This window comes from Solenopsis invicta, chromosome 1 (genome assembly GCF_016802725.1).
Source record: "Solenopsis invicta isolate M01_SB chromosome 1, UNIL_Sinv_3.0, whole genome shotgun sequence".
Classification (NCBI taxonomy): Eukaryota; Metazoa; Arthropoda; class Insecta; order Hymenoptera; family Formicidae; genus Solenopsis; species Solenopsis invicta.
This window is the reverse complement of record NC_052664.1, coordinates 20,873,384-20,894,330: the sequence shown is the minus strand read 5'-3', so window position 1 is coordinate 20,894,330 and position 20,947 is coordinate 20,873,384. Positions and strand designations below refer to the sequence as shown.

Here is a 20,947-nt window from a genome sequence, read left to right as displayed (position 1 = left end):
TTATAACAGAAGGATTTCGATACGAATACTGCTGCATTCTTATTAATTATCGGAGGATTAATTTTCTGAATAAGATTAATTTCCGATAGATTAATTGTTAAGTGAATAAGTGTTCGATTATGGAAAATATTCAGCAACGCGGAAAATTTTAACGAGCCCTTGATGAGTCCTTGAAACGAGAATTCTGTTTAAATAGAAAAAATTCTGTTGAAAAATATTTCAATATATATTTTTTTAATCACTATTTAAACAGCAAACTGATAAAAAAAATGAAGAATATTATATGAATGTAATTCGATAGGTTATTAATTATCAATTAACTTATTAATTTAGCATTTTTAATATTAGTCAAAATATATTGTAATTCATGAGGAAATTTTTTCCTGATGTTTGAGCTGAACTATGAGGTAATGACTAGAAAAATCAATTTTTACGTGGTTTGTCAAACATAGATTCGTGTGTCCTTTCTTATAAGAAAGCAAAGAATCTATTCCAGAAACAGTACTGTACAAGATCCCGTGAAAAAAAAGATAAAAAAAAGGAATACGAAATTAATCAAAAAAGAGATAACTTAATAAAAATTTTATGATTTATTCAATTTTAATATAATAATTTTCAGTCTCCAATATATACAGAAGAAACAAACGCGAAAACAATTTTTTTCATAAAACTTAAATTTAATAGAATTTGTATGATAAGTATGATTTTATGTTACACAAACTTGCAGATGTTACAGATTATGATAATTAAAAATTAAAAAAAACTAATGTTAATATCTCAATTCTGATTTATTTAAAGCTCGCCAAATTTATAACATTTAAATTAAAATATTCAAATAAAAGAAAAATGTGTATAATAATGATGGAAAAAATAAAGAGGTTTTATGTGATTGCAGGAAGATGAAAAACAAAGTGATGAAATATGTTTATGAGAGCTTGGGAAAGATAAAAGATGTCATTGAACTACATCGGAATACTGTAGGAAAGATCGGTTTGAAAAAATACAGAGGTTATCAATGTTTGCAGAACTGTATAAGAGGTAACAAAACATAAAAAATAAAAATTCAAATGTTTGCAATGTTCATTAGTTTCTTTGAGGTTCACAAGTCGACTCGGTAATTTCTAAAGTGTGTGCAATCGCAGAGCTTTTGAATGCTATAAATTTATCTCTTTATTTTAACAATTTAATAATGTTCAAGCAAACAAATCATATAACTCAAATAGGTATTTCTCGAATTCCTGCAAATAAGAAATAATAGCGGTATTTGTAATAGTAATGTTAATAACAAAAAAATTACTAAAAAGAGAAATTGAAAAAAAAAGAAAAAAAATTTTTTTTAAATTAACATATTAACTCTAAATAGATAGATTCTTATATCCAATTAAGACAATTTAAACGTCTTAAAATTGAAAAAAAAAGATTTGATGATAATAATTAAACTTTGATAAAATAATTTCAATTGAATGTGTAATTTGATTAACACAATCAAATTTTTAGTAGTAATATTTAATAATTATATTATTATTGTAACTAAATATTATAACCACGGTTACTAAACGGTTATTAAATGGTTACCAAATATTTGACTATATTAAATGAATTTATAATCAGAATTATTTTATAAATACTTTTTAAATTTAAACGATAATACAGGTTAGTAACAGTAACAACGCGATTAAAAGAGCACAAAATTTAGAAAAAAAATTTTATTATTCACAGTAACATCAAACATTTCAACTTGTTTTGAGTCATCATCGACGATACAAATAATCTTGCAAAATTTGGTCCTTTGGTCTCATATTGATGAGTCAATTTCAAGTTGCAAAATTCGAAGTAACTTCAATATAACCAAAACAAAATGTAATTTGATCCACTAAAAAAAATGTCAAAAACGCTAACCAGCTGAACAGTAAATTTAAGTAAACTATTTCATCCAAGCTTAATAATTATCAACTAGGTTTGATTATTATCAAACTTTTTTTAGTGTGTAATTTATTTGTAAAAATAATGTTTATTAAATATTTATTAGATATGCATTTTATATTAATTATATTAATTATTCATTTAAAATTGTGGCGACCTTTCGCCACATGCCCAACTGAAGGTTCGAAAAATAATATTATTCAGGAAAATAAATAACATGTTTGTCAGAAGATTCGCAAACAAGGAAAATCATATACAGTTTCGAATTTGCGAACCAAACGGTCATTTCGGAGTTTATATAAAGCGGGCGAGAGAAAAAAACGCTCTCTCTCTCTCTTTCTCTCTCTCTCTCGCCAAGTAATCTCTTGTCTCAACACATCGTACTTTGTAACTCGGGCGTCATATATTTAAAACCAAACGTTAAATAGTAAACAGATAGAAAACTCACTCGATCTCTTAGTTAATTCCCGTTACAACTACATACACATACAGACAATTAAATCCCAAAAAATAATTTAGAAAGTTATTTATTTAGGGTTTATTTAATGTTTATTCAATATTTATGTTGCATTAATAATTCATCTGCTCAATGATTTAAAATAACTTTCATTTATAATATTTATTTAACACTTATTTAATATTTATGTTACATTAATTATTCATTTGTATATAAACACTCTTTTAACATTTATTTAATATCTATAATAATTATTTTAATATCTATATTTTGCATTAATTAATAATTTAAAATAATCTCAAAAGATTATTTACTTAACATTTATTTACTTAATATTAAATTAATATTTACGTTACATTAGAGATTCGTTTAAATCTAATCTATCGCTTAAACCTAAACTAATAGTAGGAAATAAAAATTCGTACAAAAAATTGTTCAGTTAAGCAACAGTTATGACGAAGCTTGAAACTGTTATTTTTTTATGCATGCTTTGTGCGTCTTTCTCTTGCTTATAAAATTTATTTTTACTAATTTGTGTATGTGTGAGTGCACATATGCGCATGTTTGTTATTTTATCCTTAAAAAAATAAATTTTTTAAAATTGTTACACGTTCTTGCGAAATAATTGTTCAATACACATTTAAGTTTTAACTCTCGTAAAAGCTGTGACTTTCGTTTGCAAGAAAAAAAAAAGGAATCGTCAAGTCCATATAGCAATGTTCACAGCATAATATATTACTAATATTTTGTAATTTTTATATGAAATTTGTATATTATTTTATATGAAATTAATTTGATTAATTAAATTTATCTTATTTGTTGTACACATTACGCTTAAACCTTATAAATACTAAAGTTAAACTTATATTTCTTCTCAATAAACAAATAAATCGAAATTTCTAAGCGAAAAAAAGTATGAAATTTGCGATGAAAACTATAAATAGTCAAAACAATAAACTTAAACTACTTAAAGCATAAATTAATGAAGTTCATAGGCACATTCTTTGAAAATCAGTTTACGTTCGAGCATGTTTAATTGCAAAAACATAACGGTAACAGTCAACTAACTTTCTCGTACGCGCTGAATAATCTATTTAATTTAATTAGAACTACACGAATCCTTAACATCTTGCATGTATTCTTCAGCATAAAGTTTAGTCAAATTGATATAAAATGACTTCAAAAACACGTGTATCGAAAGCTTACAACAATTGGGTCATAAAAAATATGTCTCATTTATTTTCATTAATCTTTATGTAAATTTTTTTTATTTGTAACGCCGAACTCATGATACCATATCATAAATTTACAGAACAAGTGTTTTGCAAATTTTTCGCAATAATAATTCACAGCAGTAGACATCATATATTATTATATTTTTTAATTTGAATCAATCACATTAAATTGAATTCAATTTTGAACATGTTATCAAAATTTTGATTTAATTCGATTGACTTCACATATATTTAATTCATACACCTCTATTTATCAGGTTTATTATTAGCTGTACATTTAACATTATAAATTTACAATTCTGATAAATACAGTCCACTAGGCTTGCAACAATGTAATTGTTACAAGCAAAGTGGAAATTCAGTTGACACATTAATTTAATTTATTTATACAAATGTAATAAAAATTTTGAAACAGAATGCAAACGTAAAGAGATCAATATTTTTATTATAAAACAAGCATGGCATAAAACAGAACAAAGCATTTCAAATATTGCAGAATATTCAATGGAGTGCTTATCAAATAAATAAAAAATTAAAAAAATTTATATTTATGTACTTTATCTCTCTGTTGAGTTGTGTTCAGAGTTTTTGAATAAAAGATGTTTTATTCAAATTATATGTATTAACTTTTTTATAAATTGTGTTCAGTTTGAATGACTCAGTGCAAAATAAAAAAAATAATATATTTTACTTATCACCCAATTATAATAATTAGCACCAAAATTAATAATATTAGTAAAGTATTATCACTTCAAAATAATCCTTAATCTCAAATATCCACTATAACGTGTAAGATTATAGCACGATTCCAGGGAAAGCGGAGAGTAAAAAGATGTCAAAAGATGTCAGCGTACTTCCTACACGTAGCTTCGCTTAAAACTTTCTGCTTGAAACTTTTTTTAGATTTATATTTACTATGAAATCTACGATGTACTTTAAGACGAAGTAGTATCTCGCCAAGTGAACATGAGACGACCGTATATTTTTATGCGATCCGGCGATTTGTTATTATTAACATTGTATTAGTGATAACTATAAAAATAAACCTTCTAATTATAAATATTTTTCAGGGAGAAAAAGGTTTAATATTTAATAATACGTGGTATTACTTAATCTTGTTCAATTTAGAATTGTATGAGTAAAGATTAATTCGGCGTGCAGTTCATTGAACTTGAGGAAAGTATATAAAATCACACAAACAATACAAGCACGAAGACCTAGCTGCGACCGTAGAAGGCATTCTGGTTTAATTTGTATTGATACAGCAACGGTCAAAATATATCTCTCTACTACTATAAATATTTTATTATACAATTATAATATATATTATATTTATTATAGTCACAAATGCCTGACATTTGTCTTCAGTGCAGTGCCTTGATGTATTCATCACAATAGACTTGAAAGGTTTGTGGAAGTTGCAGTTCAACATGGGATATAGTAGGATACGATTAAAGTTGTAGCAGCTCTTCTGCGCATAGGCCGAAACTAACGAATATCTGGTCCAGTGATTACCTTACTGAGTGAAAGAGGACACGTCTCGCTAGGCACGAGTGCCCTGTTTCCCCTTTATAAAAGAAATTCAATTTAAATGTTGGAAGCCAAATATAAACACGCGTCAATTAAAAGAACTCAGTTCGTTCAGCGCAACGCGCTCGGCTAGGTGGCTAGTTTCATGCATTCAAAGAATAATTATCAATATACGTTTACTGAAAAAACAAAAACGATACAAAAGAACGCGTGGCAAAGTCGAAAAAAGCATCTTCAATTCGGCGGTTAAATAAACAAGGTAAATAATTCAAGCATTCTATATAAATCTCTTTATAATATAATTCGCGCAATAGATCCGCGCAATCGTCATTTTTGCATAGCTAGAGACTAACATATAATATTGTTACAACTATATAATATTAAACGTAACAATGAAAGAGAACCTATAACGATTTATAGCGGACCTTGATACCTAATAATAATTTTCAAAGACACGGACCAGAATCAATTCCATAATCTGTTTTTTAAACAAAACTGTTAGTTATAAAAATTTTATAAAGTTCATAATATTGGAAATAATAATTGATAAAATTACTTTTGGTTTACAGTTTTCTTTATTCTTAATTTATAATCTATTATTATTATATTTTATATATCTACATAATTATTGTATATATTATTTTCTTATAAGATAAAATTTAACAAATGCGGACTTTTCATTATAAGCGGAAACAGAAGTCTTTTTTTTAAGCAAAAAACAATACAATATAAATTATCTTCTTTTTTATTTATAGAAATCATTTTCTTTACTAACATTGGTAAATAACAAGGATAAAATAATTCACTGTGTAACATTGTATCATAACTAAATCTCTTACTAAAAAATATACATAGCCTTTACAGAATTATATATTAGAATATTAATTCCATCAAATATTCAAAATAGAAAAAAAAACAAACGTTTAAGTTTCAATTCTGGTAATAAAGAAGCATTATATTTAAAATTGTAAAATATAAAAACATTAGTATCTTTTATTAGTAGAGGAGAAAAGGGTAATATGGCATCCATTTCCATTTTATTGAATAACTTTATTTATAATTAATATTTTCTATAGAAACTTGAACGATTACATTCATCAGAGTGTTGTTTGATAGATTCTAGACTCAAAGTAATGAAATATTTATTATTTAGGACGTGATTTATAAAAATCTAATGCACTGTATAATTGGTGGAAGAAAAAAGTGGTTGTAATATGGCTATCCATAAAAATAATTTTAATAAAAAATTAGTTTAGTTTAAAAGAAACATAATACCTCATTACAAAATTATATATTTTTAATTTTCCATTGTTTAGAATTTTCCTGATTTAGAATTTTCCTGCGTTCAGAAGCATTAGAAATTTCATTAAAAGTCATTTTATCCCTGTTTAATATTAAACAACAATCATAAAATGATGTCTCTAATGTTTCTAAACACCGCTCTAGAATGACAATCGATTTATCGAAGAAATATTTCAATATAAAAATTTCGCTTAAAAAACCACATTAACAAAATTCCATGTTATTGTTTTAACTTTGTATAACTCGAAATGTATCATATAAAAAGTTAAATAACAAAACAACACTCGAGTGCATGTACCTTCGTGTGATAATACACTCAAGATTAAGAATAATGAGGATGTGTACGTAATTAAAGGTTAAAAGTGTACCTTGAAAAAATTTAGAAATGCTCAAAAGTAAAAATGCTTTATAACAATTATCAGTCATTATATATTGGCATATTAGCATCACTAAAAAACGGCGGGCTACTAAACGAATGGCTCTATAAGCAATTGTTAGAATACGTCACTTAATAACAGAAATACTAGGGATGGCCGTATTGTCGACAGTAGCCATAATACCCTCTTCTCCTCTTTATTTTACATTGTTTTTTCTACTTTTATACATGTATATATATAAATAATTTTATCTTCCTACATTTTTTGCTATTCTAACCTTAATTTTTATTTTTTTTTTATTTTCTCTTTTTACGTGCAAAATAAAAATATAAAGGGATACAAAAATTAGATTATTTAATAAAACAATAAAAAAATGCAGAAAAGAATAATTGCAGAAAAACCGAAAAAAACTCGTAATTTAAATGGTTCCAGTTTCTTTATAAGTTAAGAAACTAAATCCAAAACTGAAACAATTATTCCATTTTTTTATAATACCGCAATTGAACCGAAATATTCTTTCAGTTTGGATCTCTGATGATTTTTGAGTGAATTTTTATAATCTTTAGATCTGTAAACTGCACGCCGTATATTCATCAGTCTTAAAATACAATCCTTAACTGAAACCAAAATATTATCAATTTGTTTTAAATGCGCGAGTTTTAATACTAATGCTCACAAACATCTTAAAACACTATAAAAAATTTATTACGTAAAAATATCTCAGCTAGGATTTGACTCCCCTATATTCCGTTTGGGTATCTTATTTATTTTAAAAAATGTTTATTTCTTTATTTACTTATTTATGTAAGAGAGTTATCCTCTTTCTTAAACTTCTCACATTACTGTCTCATGCAAATGTGTAACCAGATTGCGACATTAAAATTTATTACACTTTTCTAAGCATTTAACTTCAACTTTATTTAGACAAACTTTTTTTGCTATCTTTAAGATATAAACTATATTCTATTTATGTACATTCTACATATAACAGTTAATATACAATAAATGATAATTAGGTGCGTAACAGTTAACATACAATAAATGATAATTAAGTGCGGGTACATATTTATTGCAATAACCAATATACATATGTCCCAAACCAATATATGTATATCCAGGAAATCGTCTTTCCTCAGACGATTGTAATTTCACTTATTATTGTTGATAATATTGAGTATTTGTATTCGTATGGAGCAACGTTATTTGTTATAAAAGTGGGTTACAGCCAATTTGTACAACACCAAAGACCATTGTTGACGACTTTAATATTTTAACAGCGAAACGTAACGTTTATACATAGCATTTTGCAACATTCAAAAACAGAATACAACATTCTTCTCAGATACTGCCAACCGTCCTCATCGAGTTACAGTTTTGACTCTTGCCGGCACGTTCAACAGGTGATTTCTCTATTCATTTAAATTAATTAACTAAGTAATTAGGTTAAACGCATAATTCCAAAATCTTACGCTATTTCTTTTTATATAAAAAATAAAAATTTGTTAAAGTTTTATCACCCAATAATTATTTTCTATTTTAACTTATTTAAAAAATATTTTTTTAGAAAACTTAAAAAAAGTAAAAATATAATTTCAGGTAAGCCGTTAAAAATTAAATAAGATGCCGTAATAATAATAATGGTGAACGATTTGAAACAATTATGTAGAAAATAATTTGTAAACATATAGTGTGATTTACGTGTAATGATTTTAATAAACATATCTTCACATTGTATTACAAATAGAAAAGTACAACTTATTTTAATAATTCAATAAAAGAGGCTAATGTTGATATCAAAAACAGTCATCGAGACCTCTTCCGCATCACAGGGCGCGTAGTCAAATATATTTTGTTGACTACGACACAATCGATCACCGACACAGTGATTATTCGAGTGAATATACTTTGAAATTCATGTGAAGCGAGGAGAAGTAATAATTCATAATTAGCATGCAGAACAGATTAAATAAATAAATGCAAAGATTATAAACATCGTCAGTAAATTAATTAAATTAACATTAATAAAACACAATAATTTAAGATCTTTCAAATTTAAGCGTTATAAGAGTTCTGTCGTATTTTTTTGTCAATCAAAACAATAATTTATGATCTTTGCATTTATTTATTTAATTTGCTTTGCGTGTTAATTATGAATTATTACTTCTCCTCGTTTCACATGAATTTCAAAATACATTCACTCAAATGACCACTCGATTGTGTCAAACAAAAATACATTTGACGCCATGTAATGCGGAGGAGGTTTCGATGACTGTTTTTATCAATATTCGCTGAGGATGACCCAAACTCGGGTCAAAACATTCGAACCAATTTAACGGAAGTTGTTTAATAAACACGGAAGATTTACTGACACGCATCAACAACCGCATTATGACTCAAATTTCATGAATTTTTCTAATATCTATAACTTATTTTAAAACTTCTTTATTAGTAACCTTTATCAGTAACTTTATCAGTTATCCTTGAAATTTCTTTATCAGGAACTTTTTTATCATTATCTTTAAACTGCTAAATAGCAGTTACTAAAAGAGAAGAAGGTATTAAGGTTATTGTGAATATTATGATTATTCTTGTTTACTGCACTATTAGGTGAACTCTAACAATTGCACAGAAAAAAAATATGGTTTACATACCCTTACAAAAATAATTCACCGTTTTTATACCTCATATGGACCGCTTTTATGCCGTTTTTAGCCCGTTTTTAGTCCATAATTATTTAATAATATTTAATGTAACAAGTAAATACAATTGTACACATACACACTTAAAAGATTGTACATGTATACCTTTTACAAATAATAACCATGTGTGTACATATATAGCATTCACACTGCATATTTTAAAATAGCGTGATTCAGTAAAAATTCTAATAATTATATATTAATTACACGTTAATTATAATTTTTAATGAATCATGCTATTTCAAAATGTGCAATGTTCCGTGTGGAAATTTATCCAGAAATTAATTCATATTTAACACTATCCCTATATGAGTATTACTGATGCATCCAAAATAAAGATTTGCCAAATTCAAACTTTTTTAGGGTATAGTTAGGATAGTATAACTTAGGCTGCCCAGTTACAATCTGTATAGGACCCAGTTTGGATTTTACTTTTATTCCAAGATAATTATACTTAAAAGTATGTTTAAATAAAAATTTCTTTCTTTCAAAAACAAACAAAATTTAACTAAATAATTCCGTAAATTTAAAAAAAAAATTATTTTTTTAGAGAGAAAGAACTTCTACTTTTTGTTTTAACTCATTAAAGCCTACGACCAGATCAGCAAAGATAACTAAAAAAATAGCAATTAGAAATAGGACCAAAACGTAAAAAAAAATATTGACATAAAAAACATGTTGCAAAAATCAATTTTGCAACTGATTTGTTTATAACAACTATAACAATTAAAAAAGCATGATAAGTTTTTTAGTAATTTTCCCGTTGAATCGATCGGGGCAATTTTTCTTTACAGTCAATTTTTAATAATTTGTCTATAATAATTAATTTGCAAAATTGACTTTTACAACGTGTTCTTTACGTCAATAATGTTCTTTTTGCTTCGGTACTAGTTGTTATTTTTTTTTACTATCTTTACTGATCTGGCCATGGACAAGAACAGGTTTTAATTATTTATATAATTATTATAAAAATATCTAAGACTAAATAATTAAAGAGCTAGTGAGTGTTCGCGCGGTACGCAACAAGCAAGTTTCATATTCAAATCAGCTTCAGTTCAAATCCGTCAAATATAACTTTTTATTAACGATATTCCAAGTGTACGATTAGCTCAGTGTTAGCGTATTAGCGTTAATGTTCCAAAGATATTAGGTTTGAATCCCGCCGATGCGTTTTCAAAGTTGTAAAATAATGCGTAATTGTATTTAGTGAATTAAAAATTCTTATATGCAAAACAGTGAATACAGATTAAGCTATAAGAATAATAAGATAGTTAAAAAATATATATATTTTTTTTTTAATTAAAAAATAAATGGGCGCAGGGTACAATTTTTGGCCCAAGTTTGAAAACTACTGCAGGCGTGAGTGCTTGTGAGTGCTAAATGAGTATTTTGTACTCGTAACTGAATATACATTTTTACACCTCAAATTTACACACAGGACGTTTTTACTATTCAAAAATACTCAAACTATTGTTATTACTACTCGGATATACTCGTATGCAATCCGCTTTAAGCACTCATTTTTCCGGAAAAGTTTCTATTTGCAGAAAAATGAGTGCTAAAAACGGGTCATATTCATCGAGCAAATTGCACGTTTTCACTACTCAAATTAACCGTTTTCGAGAGTGAAAAACAGACTAAAAACGGTGAAATATTTTTGTAAAGGTAATCAGAAATAATAAATCGTAAACAGTATGATGTACATCTTAGTTATCTTTGCATGATACGTATAGTATGTGTATAGTTGATATGACTTACGAGTATTTACTTTAATGTGTCAACAACATTAATACAGTTACACGTGTTCTGATTGTAAAAACTACAACTTAGTATGAGATCATTTACTATTTATTATTGATAAGCTATCTATCTATAAAGTTGCATGAGTGGCACATGAAAAGTTCATATCAGCTTCTTACGATTTCATTATATCATGAGTGAGTGTTGCAAGAATGCAGTTATATATATAGTGCAGCAAAAATCAATATAAATAATTTTTTGAATAAGGTGACTTTCCTACACTTTTTTTCGCAAATAAGATAGTAAAAAAAATTCAGTTAAAAATTTTCTCATATAAATTTTTGATTCTAAGAAAATCGAGAAATTTGTTTATTACATTTAATAATATTTAGTAATATTTAATAATATTTAATAATATTTATTACATGAATAATCTCCATTGCTTATAATTATTCTAAACCTTGTATATAATTTACATTACATCACCATATAATTTACATTATATCTATGTTCTAAAAGTATATAGATACATATATATAGATACATATTCAAATATAAATAAAAATAAACTTCTAAACATTACAATAAAACAATAATGGTATTCATAATGTTAGATAAGTTATATGTTTAAAATAATGCACGATATTTATTCATATCAGTAATCTATTTATATAGTAAGCGAATAAAATTAGCTGTGTTCTTTCGTCATAATTTGTACGATAGTTGAGAATATACAATGAGCAACATATTTGCTAAAAGTATAAATCAAGCATTTGTAAAGTCAAATAAAATCAAATCTTTGATAGCATGTTTAAAATAAAATTGAATTTTTACGTCGAATTGAATCAAATTTATTTTTATTCGAATACGACTCGAATTCGAATCAAATTTTTCCAGGTTTATATTACATGTCAACTTATACGTAAAATATTTTCAAGGTCTTTTTTAATAGATGAGAAAATTAATTGCAAGAAATGTAGAAAATAACTACAAAAAAATTATGTGCTAAATAAAATTTATAATATATACTACATAATAAGTGAGAGTATTATATTGATGAACACTAAATACATATCGCACAAATTATAATGTTAATATCGAAATAAGAGTATTTTAATACACTTTGTTAAGAGATTATAATAAAGTAATTTCAAATGTTCTAAATTTTATAAAATCATAATAAAAATTTATAAAGTATTGAAATAAATTTCCGAAAACGATTGGCTATCGCGCACACAAATTTTGTAAACAGTATTTATAAAATTTTCAAACAAAAATTTTTGGAAATCAGAAAACAGAATCAAGCACAAAAATTGGTACGCATTGATAAAAAATTGATCGTGGAAAAGATATAAGTAAAACAATTAAAATAAGCTATCGATTCAAAATCAAATCATCGACGATTCAAAATTTTCAAACTATTTTAAAAATTTCAGGATCGAAAATGAACCCAATCGAATCCATTGTAATTCAATTTAAATTAGAATCATTCGCAAACCCCTAGTATTTGCATTAAATTCTGTTATAGAAGTGATACAAATGAGACATTTGACTTGTCCTAAAAATATGATAAAAGAATACACATAATGCGATAAAAAACTTTTTAAGGCTACCTCATTATCGGAATAAACAGATGTTTGATATATTATATCCCACTGAGTGGAATGTAATATATCAAGCATCCGTTTATTTCGATCATGAAGTAGGTTGTTTACATTGAGATAAAGTTAAGATATATGAATGTTAAGATATTATTAATTACACATGCGTTTCTGAAATTTTCATTGCTGTACAAATCATGTATGATGCAGAGTTCTTAACATTTATTTATCTTTTTTTTTTTACTTAGTATGCAGAAATTTGCATTAAAGTCACAACTGGCAAGTTTGTGTCAGTTACTCGCAATGTGTCGCACGATCATCTTCGTTCTTGCAATTGCAGCGATAAGTAAGTAGACATATCTAAACATATGTATACTACATATTTACTTATAATTTCAATTTATAATTATTTTTTGACAATTCACGATCTTATTGAACGTTTTTGCAAACAAAAATAAAAAAATGTGTCCATACTTTTAGATGTGTGTACTTTGTGTATAATATAGAATTAGCAAAAACATAAAATTTGCTAAAACTATATACACATACATATATATTTCGTTATTTTTTATTCTTTTATTATTATCTATATAAATAGATAGATAATCATGATAGTCTGACTGTAAAATTTAAGCAAGCGCAACAAGACGATAGTGACGTAAAGAAAATATTTGACGCGGTAAAAGAGGGAAATATATCGATAGCTACGTGATAAGGAATGATCTATTGTTTAAAAAGAGTAATGGAGACATTTTATTAGTTGTTCCAAAGTCGATGCGTACACAGCTAATTAAGAAAGTACATGATCAAGGCCATTTTTCAATAGCGAAGACAGATGCATTACTACTTAAAGATTATTTTATGCCAAATGCAAAAGCGAGAATTGAGAAAGTTGTGCGCAATTACGTAAGTTGTATATTATCCGAGAGAAAACAGGGCAAGTAAGAGAGATATTTGAACATGATCGAGAAAGGTGAGTTACCTTTAGATACATTCCATATTGATCATTTAGGACCGTTACCTACTACGAGAAAAGATTATAAATATATCTTTGCAATAGTTGATGCTTTTACTAAATTTGTGTGGCTGTATGCTACAAAAACCACGAACGCGAGTGAAGTAATAGATAAGCTTAAAAAACAATCGTTTATTTTTGGCAACCCGCAACGGATAATTTCAGACCGTGGTACAGCCTTTACATCCAAGGAGTTTACAGATTATTGTACGACTGAGAATATTAATCATGTATTAATCACAACAGGAGTTCCCCGTGCGAATGGTCAGATAGAGCGAGTAAACCAAGTTTTAATCTCATTGTTAACTAAACTTTCAGATCCGAAGCGCGAAGAATGGTTTAAAGAAGAATCTTAATTTAGCCCAGTTGTATTTAAATTGTGCGCCACACAGAAGTATTGGTACCACTCCTTTTCGCTTATTGTACGGAATTCATGCGCGCGTGCGAGAAAATCCACAAATCTTAGAGTTATTAGAGAGAGAATGGATTGACAATTTCGAAAGCAATCGGAACGAATTGCGTATGCGAGCGAAAGAGAGTATCGCAAAAATTCAGAGTGAGAATCGAAAAGCTTCGACAAAGAAGCGAAAAGCGGCGAGAAAATATAGCGAAGACGACCTAGTAGCAAGTAAGCGTACGCAGCTAGGCCCCGGTCTAAAACTTGCAAATAAGTATCTCGGACCATACAGTATTGTGAAAGCGTTGCGTAACGATAGATATGTTGTACAAAAAATAGGTAACCATGAGGGACCCTTACAAACGTCCACATCTGCTGATCATATGAAGCCATGGTCAAACTTAGCGAGCGACGAATCAGAAGATGAGCACGAAGACGAGGACATTCGGAGGACGAATTGCCTTGTCAGGACGGCCGAGTGTAGGATATTCAAATAGATTGTAATTCATTTAAGTTAGTTAGTTAGAGACAGAGCGAGAGCGAAAGAACATGTATCGTCAAGTAGAAGAAAAGCGTCGTTTGACGAAAAGGATTGCCATTGTTCGAAACATGTGTTGTTTTATGGTAGCGTCATAAAACACACAATCAATTGTATTCAAAGCGCGTAAATGTGACGTCTGCGAATGGACGCACGTATGTATCAGGTAAAAGGGGTAAAGGCGAGTAGGCAGGACAAGCCAAAAGCAGAAGATTTCGAGCGGTCAGAGAGAAAAGAGCATTTTCGAGAGTTCAGAGTATTGCGAGCAGCCTGAGAGTCAGGAGTTAAGAGTTTTAAGAGCTTGTGAGTTGAGAGCAAAGCGTCGCGAGCGGTCGAAAAGAGATTCGATCGTGAACGACTATTAACCAAACTGAGAGACTTTATTTAGTTGTTAAACGTTTATTTACTATTAAACTACTTATATTCCCGTCACTTTTGGTTTTATTTTATTTTATTTTATTTTATTTAACATCCTACAAGAATTTAATAATCATATTAATATGTATAGTATCAGCGTATAATCATATATTTAACTTCCAAATAAAAATTCGCATGTAGAAATACGTACAGTAATAATGGCAAAGTAATTATTTAAATATTCTTTTTGATGGGTGCTTTTTAGTTGCATCAACAAATGGCTGTATCAGACGCCGATCGAAAGAAACTGGAGATAACGATGGATATTATTGCGTCTGCAACACGAAATATTGCGACGAAGCTCCAGACGCAATTAGGCCACTCAATTCCGCTACATACATCTTGATAACATCGAGCAAGAGTGGGTTACTCTTCCACGTATCGAACGGTGTATATAAAAATATTGAGGAGATCGACAGTGAGTATTAAAGTTGTTTCCTTGAAACATCAGAGCTACTAAGAAAAACTATATGATTAGGTTCAAAGCAGCGCAGCTTCACGGAGAGATTATCGAACATTTTTACTGCGCCTTTCCGAATACTTCAAAAATCTGTAGATTCAGATCCGCTGGGAATAATCACTATAAATCGAACAGAAGTATATCAAGAAATTTTAGGATTTGGTGGAGCTGTAACCGATTCAGCGGCTATAAATATTCGTAATTTAACGCACGAGATATCTGACCTCTTGTTAAGGTAATATACAAATTTCAAGAATTTTGTTAATTCGGTGATTGACGCGATTTATATATCTAGAAAATTCGTAGTGACTTCCGTTGAAAGTTAATTCAGTTTTCAAATTTTAGAAACTATTTTGGCCCGCATGGTATCAATTATAATTTCATCAGAACGCCAATGGGTGGCACGGATTTTTCAATAAGACCCTACACCTACAATATGATAGAAAACGATACTGCGCTCGATTACTTCACTTTACAGTTGGAGGATTATGCTTATAAAGTAAAGTCATTTATTGATTACTATTTCAATTAATTATCTTATAAAACTAATTCTTAAGTCTAATTCTTTCGGACACGGAAAAAAGATTATAGAAGAAAGTACTTGTGTTTTTGAAGTTAAGTGAATAAATGAGTATATACAAATAGCCTTCTACTTACGACAAAGTACATTCCAATAGAGTACAATATTTCATATATCGAATTGATCGTAAGTCAAATAACAATATAGTACTAGAAGTTAAGTGAGCTGAATTGCCACTTTACGTACATATCATTTAACTTGACATATTAATGGTACTATTTTATATAAATATAACAATATATTCTCTTCGTACAAAAAATATTTTGTTATTAAAAATGATTATAGACTTGAGTTTAAAAAATAATAAAACAAAACTTTATTTTTTTAAGAGTTTAATTCTTAATATAATATTTGGTATTGTATAAAATTATATTCAGCTTGAAGACAGATTAAGTTTAACAAGTGATTAAAAAGCAAATCTACCGCGCATGTCAGTCGAAGGTTTGAAAATTTACAAGTCGAAGTAGTCGTAAGTAGAGGGACACCTATAACTGCGCAATATAAACTGTATACTTTATTAATGCCTTAATTATCAATAGATACCAGTAATAAAACGAGCTCAAGAATTAAAGAATGGAGAAATTAAATTGATAACTGCGCCGTGGTCCGCCAGTCCTTGGATGAAAACTAAATCCACTTGGACGTATAGCGGTAAATTACATCCGGAATATCGACAACTATGGGCAGATTATTTTGTCAAGTGAGATATCAATATTTTTGTTAAGTTAAATTTATTATACTTTCATAATAATTGATCAGAATAATTGATCAGAATTTTCCATAATAGGGGAGATCAGGATACAAGAGGCAAGTTGGCACTGCGTTTCGTTTACGTATTTATGATGAAGGATATTTATAACAAAAAAGTTACCGCAAAATATTTCTTTTATAATATAGATACTTTTCCTTGAGAGTTTTATTTAAATCAAATAAATAATATTGTGTACAATAAAACAAAGAAAAAGATTCAAGAGAAAATAAGTAAATTTTCGAATGTTTCAAAATTTCACAATGTTTTTCAGTTCGAGAGAATAAATTTAGGCCACGTACTATTAGTTAAACAAAAAAGTTTCTGTTACTATACGATATACTATTTTGATACTAACTGTAATTTATTATAATAAGTATGTTTAAAATCAAATGTATGGATGTGATATGTTGATTTATATTTAAAGTAAACTTAGCTCATGCACGAGTAAGAAATATATGAATATTCAATTACAACTTAACTCTGATAATATGTTTCATGTTTAATATTTTTGTATTGAAGCAGGCTACATTTAAAATAGTTTATATTTGTCTTTCTATAATAATATTTCGTTACTCAATTATTACAAAATAACGTTAAAGGATACAATCTTTATAAAGAAATACATATTTGTGATCTGTCTTTTATTTCTATTACGTTTTCATTAGTTTAAATTAGAGTTTAATAGGCAATTTGTAGTATGTATCAATTTATTGTACCACCAAGGTAAATTGGCTAAAATGCATGTTCATATTACTTATTACAAAATCACAATAATAAATTATTCAAAAAGTCAAATGACAAAATAGCGAAAACTGTGCCAAAACGAGCTCCGATCTTCCCTAATTTACTACGACAATAGATGATTCATTTTCGTATACGTGTAACAAATTCAGTTACACAAACCTTACCAAGATGTTCAAAATGTATTGTTGTAAATAATCATTTTTCTTTTATAGATATTTCCAAGCTTATCGTCGAAATGGTTTAGAATTCTGGGCTACAACACCTCAGAATGAGCCAGAAAGTTACAGGTATATTCCGATATCTGTTAATCTAAACGCGATGGCGTGGACAGCTGAGGAAGAGCGCAATTGGATTATCGAGTACTTGGCGCCAACTCTGGAGAGAAATAATTTGGGGCATATCAAGATTTTTACATTGGACGATAACAGGCTGTCGCTTCCTGATTGGCCAAAAACGGTATTTGAAGACCCGAGAGCAAGAAATATTGTTTCTGGAACCGCGATCCACTATTATTTTGATAATGTGATCAGCCCGGGTGTCTTGGATGAAGTAAAACTACTCTTTCCAGAAAAGTCACTGATATATACGGAAGCTTGCACTGGAGTTTTCCAAGGTTTTGTGAAGATTTGTATTTTCATTTTTAAATTAAATTTTTTGTTAATAATAGTAAATTAATTGGGGGATAATTTAAAATAAATTTTTTTTCTCTCCAATATTCTGCTAATAATAGTAAATTAATTAATAGTCTAAAAAACAAAATTTCTTTATTTTCTATAATTTTCTATAATGTTCTATATTTTTCAAATTTTTGTTTACGTTATATCAAAAATACGTATTTTTCTTTGACTAAATCAGGAATTTTTTATAAGAAATTTTCTGTAATATCAAAACAAAAAAAAATTAATTTTGCATGATTGCTTTGCATCAACTGTTACAAATCAAAATTTGATAATCTTTGAGATAAATACAGAATGAGTCATGGTTTATCGTAGGCATATCTTTAATGGATGATTTGCAGACAAAAGACCGCTTTTGGGCTCGTGGCGACGTGGTGAGATATATGCAAGGAATATCATCCAAACCATGTCGCATTGGGTATCTGTTTGGATCGACTGGAACATGGCTTTAAATACGAACGGTGGGCCTACTTGGAACGGAAATTACGTTGATTCTCCAATAATAGTCAACAGCACCGCCGACGAATTCTACAAGCAACCAATGTTCTACGTTCTCGGACATTTTTCGAAGTCCGTGCACTTTTGTGCCTCGATTAATACTTACAATAACACAGCCACACAAAAAAGAAAAAGTGTCATGTCTGAGAGATTAGACTCACGTATCCCTATGTATTTTGAGGCTCTGAAATCAAATATGACCTCAGAATTCCGCCATCAGAGAAGGACTTTTTGTACCGGGCTGAATAGTGTAATTTTAAGAAATGTTTAGCAATTTTTTGACGGTAATAAAAAATCCTGATCTGATGGCGCAATTCTGAGATCATATTCGGTTTCAGAGCCTCAAAATACTTAAGGATACATGGGTCTAATCTCTCGGACATGACACTTTTCATTTTTTGTGTGGTTGTGTAATTAGTAGCGCATTGTAGCAATGTAAAATCTAATTTTAATAATTTGTAAAATAGTTATATTTAATATCTATCTACATTTTACTGGTACATTTACATTAAATAAGTGTTTCCTTGAATAGGTACGTCCCACCTAATAGTGTAAGAATTGGTACGACATCGGAGAATACCAAGGGAATTCAGAATATTGCATTTTCCACGCCCGACGGCGCTGTCGTATTGGTGATCTTAAATCTGTGAGTTCATCCTTACATAATATTCTGACAAAACATATTAAATGTGTAAATTAGTATTGCATGACATCCCAGTGCGTTGCATTGCAATAAAAAATCTTGTATATTTACTTTTGTTTCTTTCAGAAATAAAGAAAACAGAGAAATTTTGATCAATGATCCGGAAAAGGGAACAACAAAGATACATGTCCTCGGAAAGTCCATAAATACTATGAAATACTGGTAGACATGTAGCAGAAATATGTTCACGTTGTAATGTGTCGGTAGAAACATTTAAATTATTTTAGTCGTTTAAACTTTATCGGTGTTACAGTATATCTCGTTGAAGCATATTGCGAATTTAGTTAATCTATTTTTAATCAAATAAGAAAAATCGTTGAGTCATGAAATACCGCAAAGCTTTCCGCCCTTTCTTGCGGTGGAAGCCTGCTGATAGTATAAATATGTAACGGAACAAATTGTCCTCCCTTTAAATAGGATTTTCACTCGAGTTGTAACTCCCTCGGTTGCGTCTTATTTACATCCGCTTACGCGCATTGTTAGTTCGTCGGCTCGCAATTACTCTAAACTTCTGCATAACTCGGGTCACTCTCCATTAAAACTCTCACTGAGAATTCTTACCTCCCGGGCAAGAATTCGCCAGATTTGATGAGCGCTACAGAAACGGGCTTGCTCAAACGCTTTCTTAATCTTGCTGAATGTTTAAAATATCTTTAGCGTTTAATCCGCTAGACTGATCGTAACTTTAACATGTAATAAGAGAAATGACTTAAAAACTTGAACTTCGGAATGCGGGACTCAAAGTCCTTAATTTAAAAAATCCTTATTTTTGCGTGTTATTATAAGCCTCTTAATAAATGTCGTGGCAACATAATTATCTTTTCTTCAACGTATCATAATTTTAGATATTAAGAAGAAAAAAATTAAGTAGCGATATAAAGAACGGTATTACAAATCTGCTTAAATAAAGGACGATGGGTAAAATAAGCTGACTTTGGTCCCCAGAGTACTAAGTAAATATAATACCTACGTACCTTTTTTTGCAATTTCTGAGCTGCGCTGAATCTGATTCTGATCTTTAAAAAATTTTAATTTATCGAGAAAGTAACCGGAAAAATAACCAAATCGGGGACCAAATCGGTTCATTTTACCCATTGCTTTTTAATTATTTATATAATTGTCACAAACAGTAAATAAATAGAACATAACTGGATATGTAATCAATTTGTGACGTATGTAAAATGTGATGGTAGAAAAGAAAGGATTGTATAATATATAATGTATTTTATCCAAACAGTTAAAAATAATTGAAAAATGAATCAAAACATTTGATATTTGCTTGCTGTTGTTATTGTTTTCCCTC

The 20,947-nt window shown here is 28.6% G+C and overlaps 2 protein-coding genes across 7 annotated transcripts in view; one reads left to right on the top strand and one right to left on the bottom strand.

The window, feature by feature from the left end:
* LOC105194828 (lysosomal acid glucosylceramidase) overlaps positions 1 to 20,918 on the top strand; it is a 31,709-nt gene extending 10,791 nt beyond the window's left edge. The window contains exons 1-10 of one of the 5 annotated variants that reach the window (XM_039451700.1): positions 13,077 to 13,210; positions 14,616 to 14,756; positions 15,437 to 15,649; positions 15,710 to 15,926; positions 16,037 to 16,190; positions 16,811 to 16,971; positions 17,979 to 18,379; positions 18,785 to 19,013; positions 19,474 to 19,587; positions 19,711 to 20,918. In XM_039451700.1, the coding sequence (XP_039307634.1) occupies positions 13,114 to 13,210; positions 14,616 to 14,756; positions 15,437 to 15,649; positions 15,710 to 15,926; positions 16,037 to 16,190; positions 16,811 to 16,971; positions 17,979 to 18,379; positions 18,785 to 19,013; positions 19,474 to 19,587; positions 19,711 to 19,810 (1,827 nt within the window). In that variant the 5' untranslated portion in view covers positions 13,077 to 13,113 and the 3' untranslated portion in view covers positions 19,811 to 20,918. Of the gene's footprint in view, positions 1 to 13,076; positions 13,211 to 14,363; positions 14,757 to 15,436; positions 15,650 to 15,709; positions 15,927 to 16,036; positions 16,191 to 16,810; positions 16,972 to 17,978; positions 18,380 to 18,784; positions 19,014 to 19,473; positions 19,588 to 19,710 lie in introns of those variants that run through there. The other 4 variants (XM_039451694.1, XM_039451704.1, XM_039451690.1 and 1 more) reach the window with 4 other exon arrangements.
* Positions 1 to 20,947, bottom strand: part of LOC105194829 — a 173,732-nt gene that overhangs the window by 124,922 nt on the left and 27,863 nt on the right. The gene's annotated exons all lie outside the window — the stretch shown is intronic.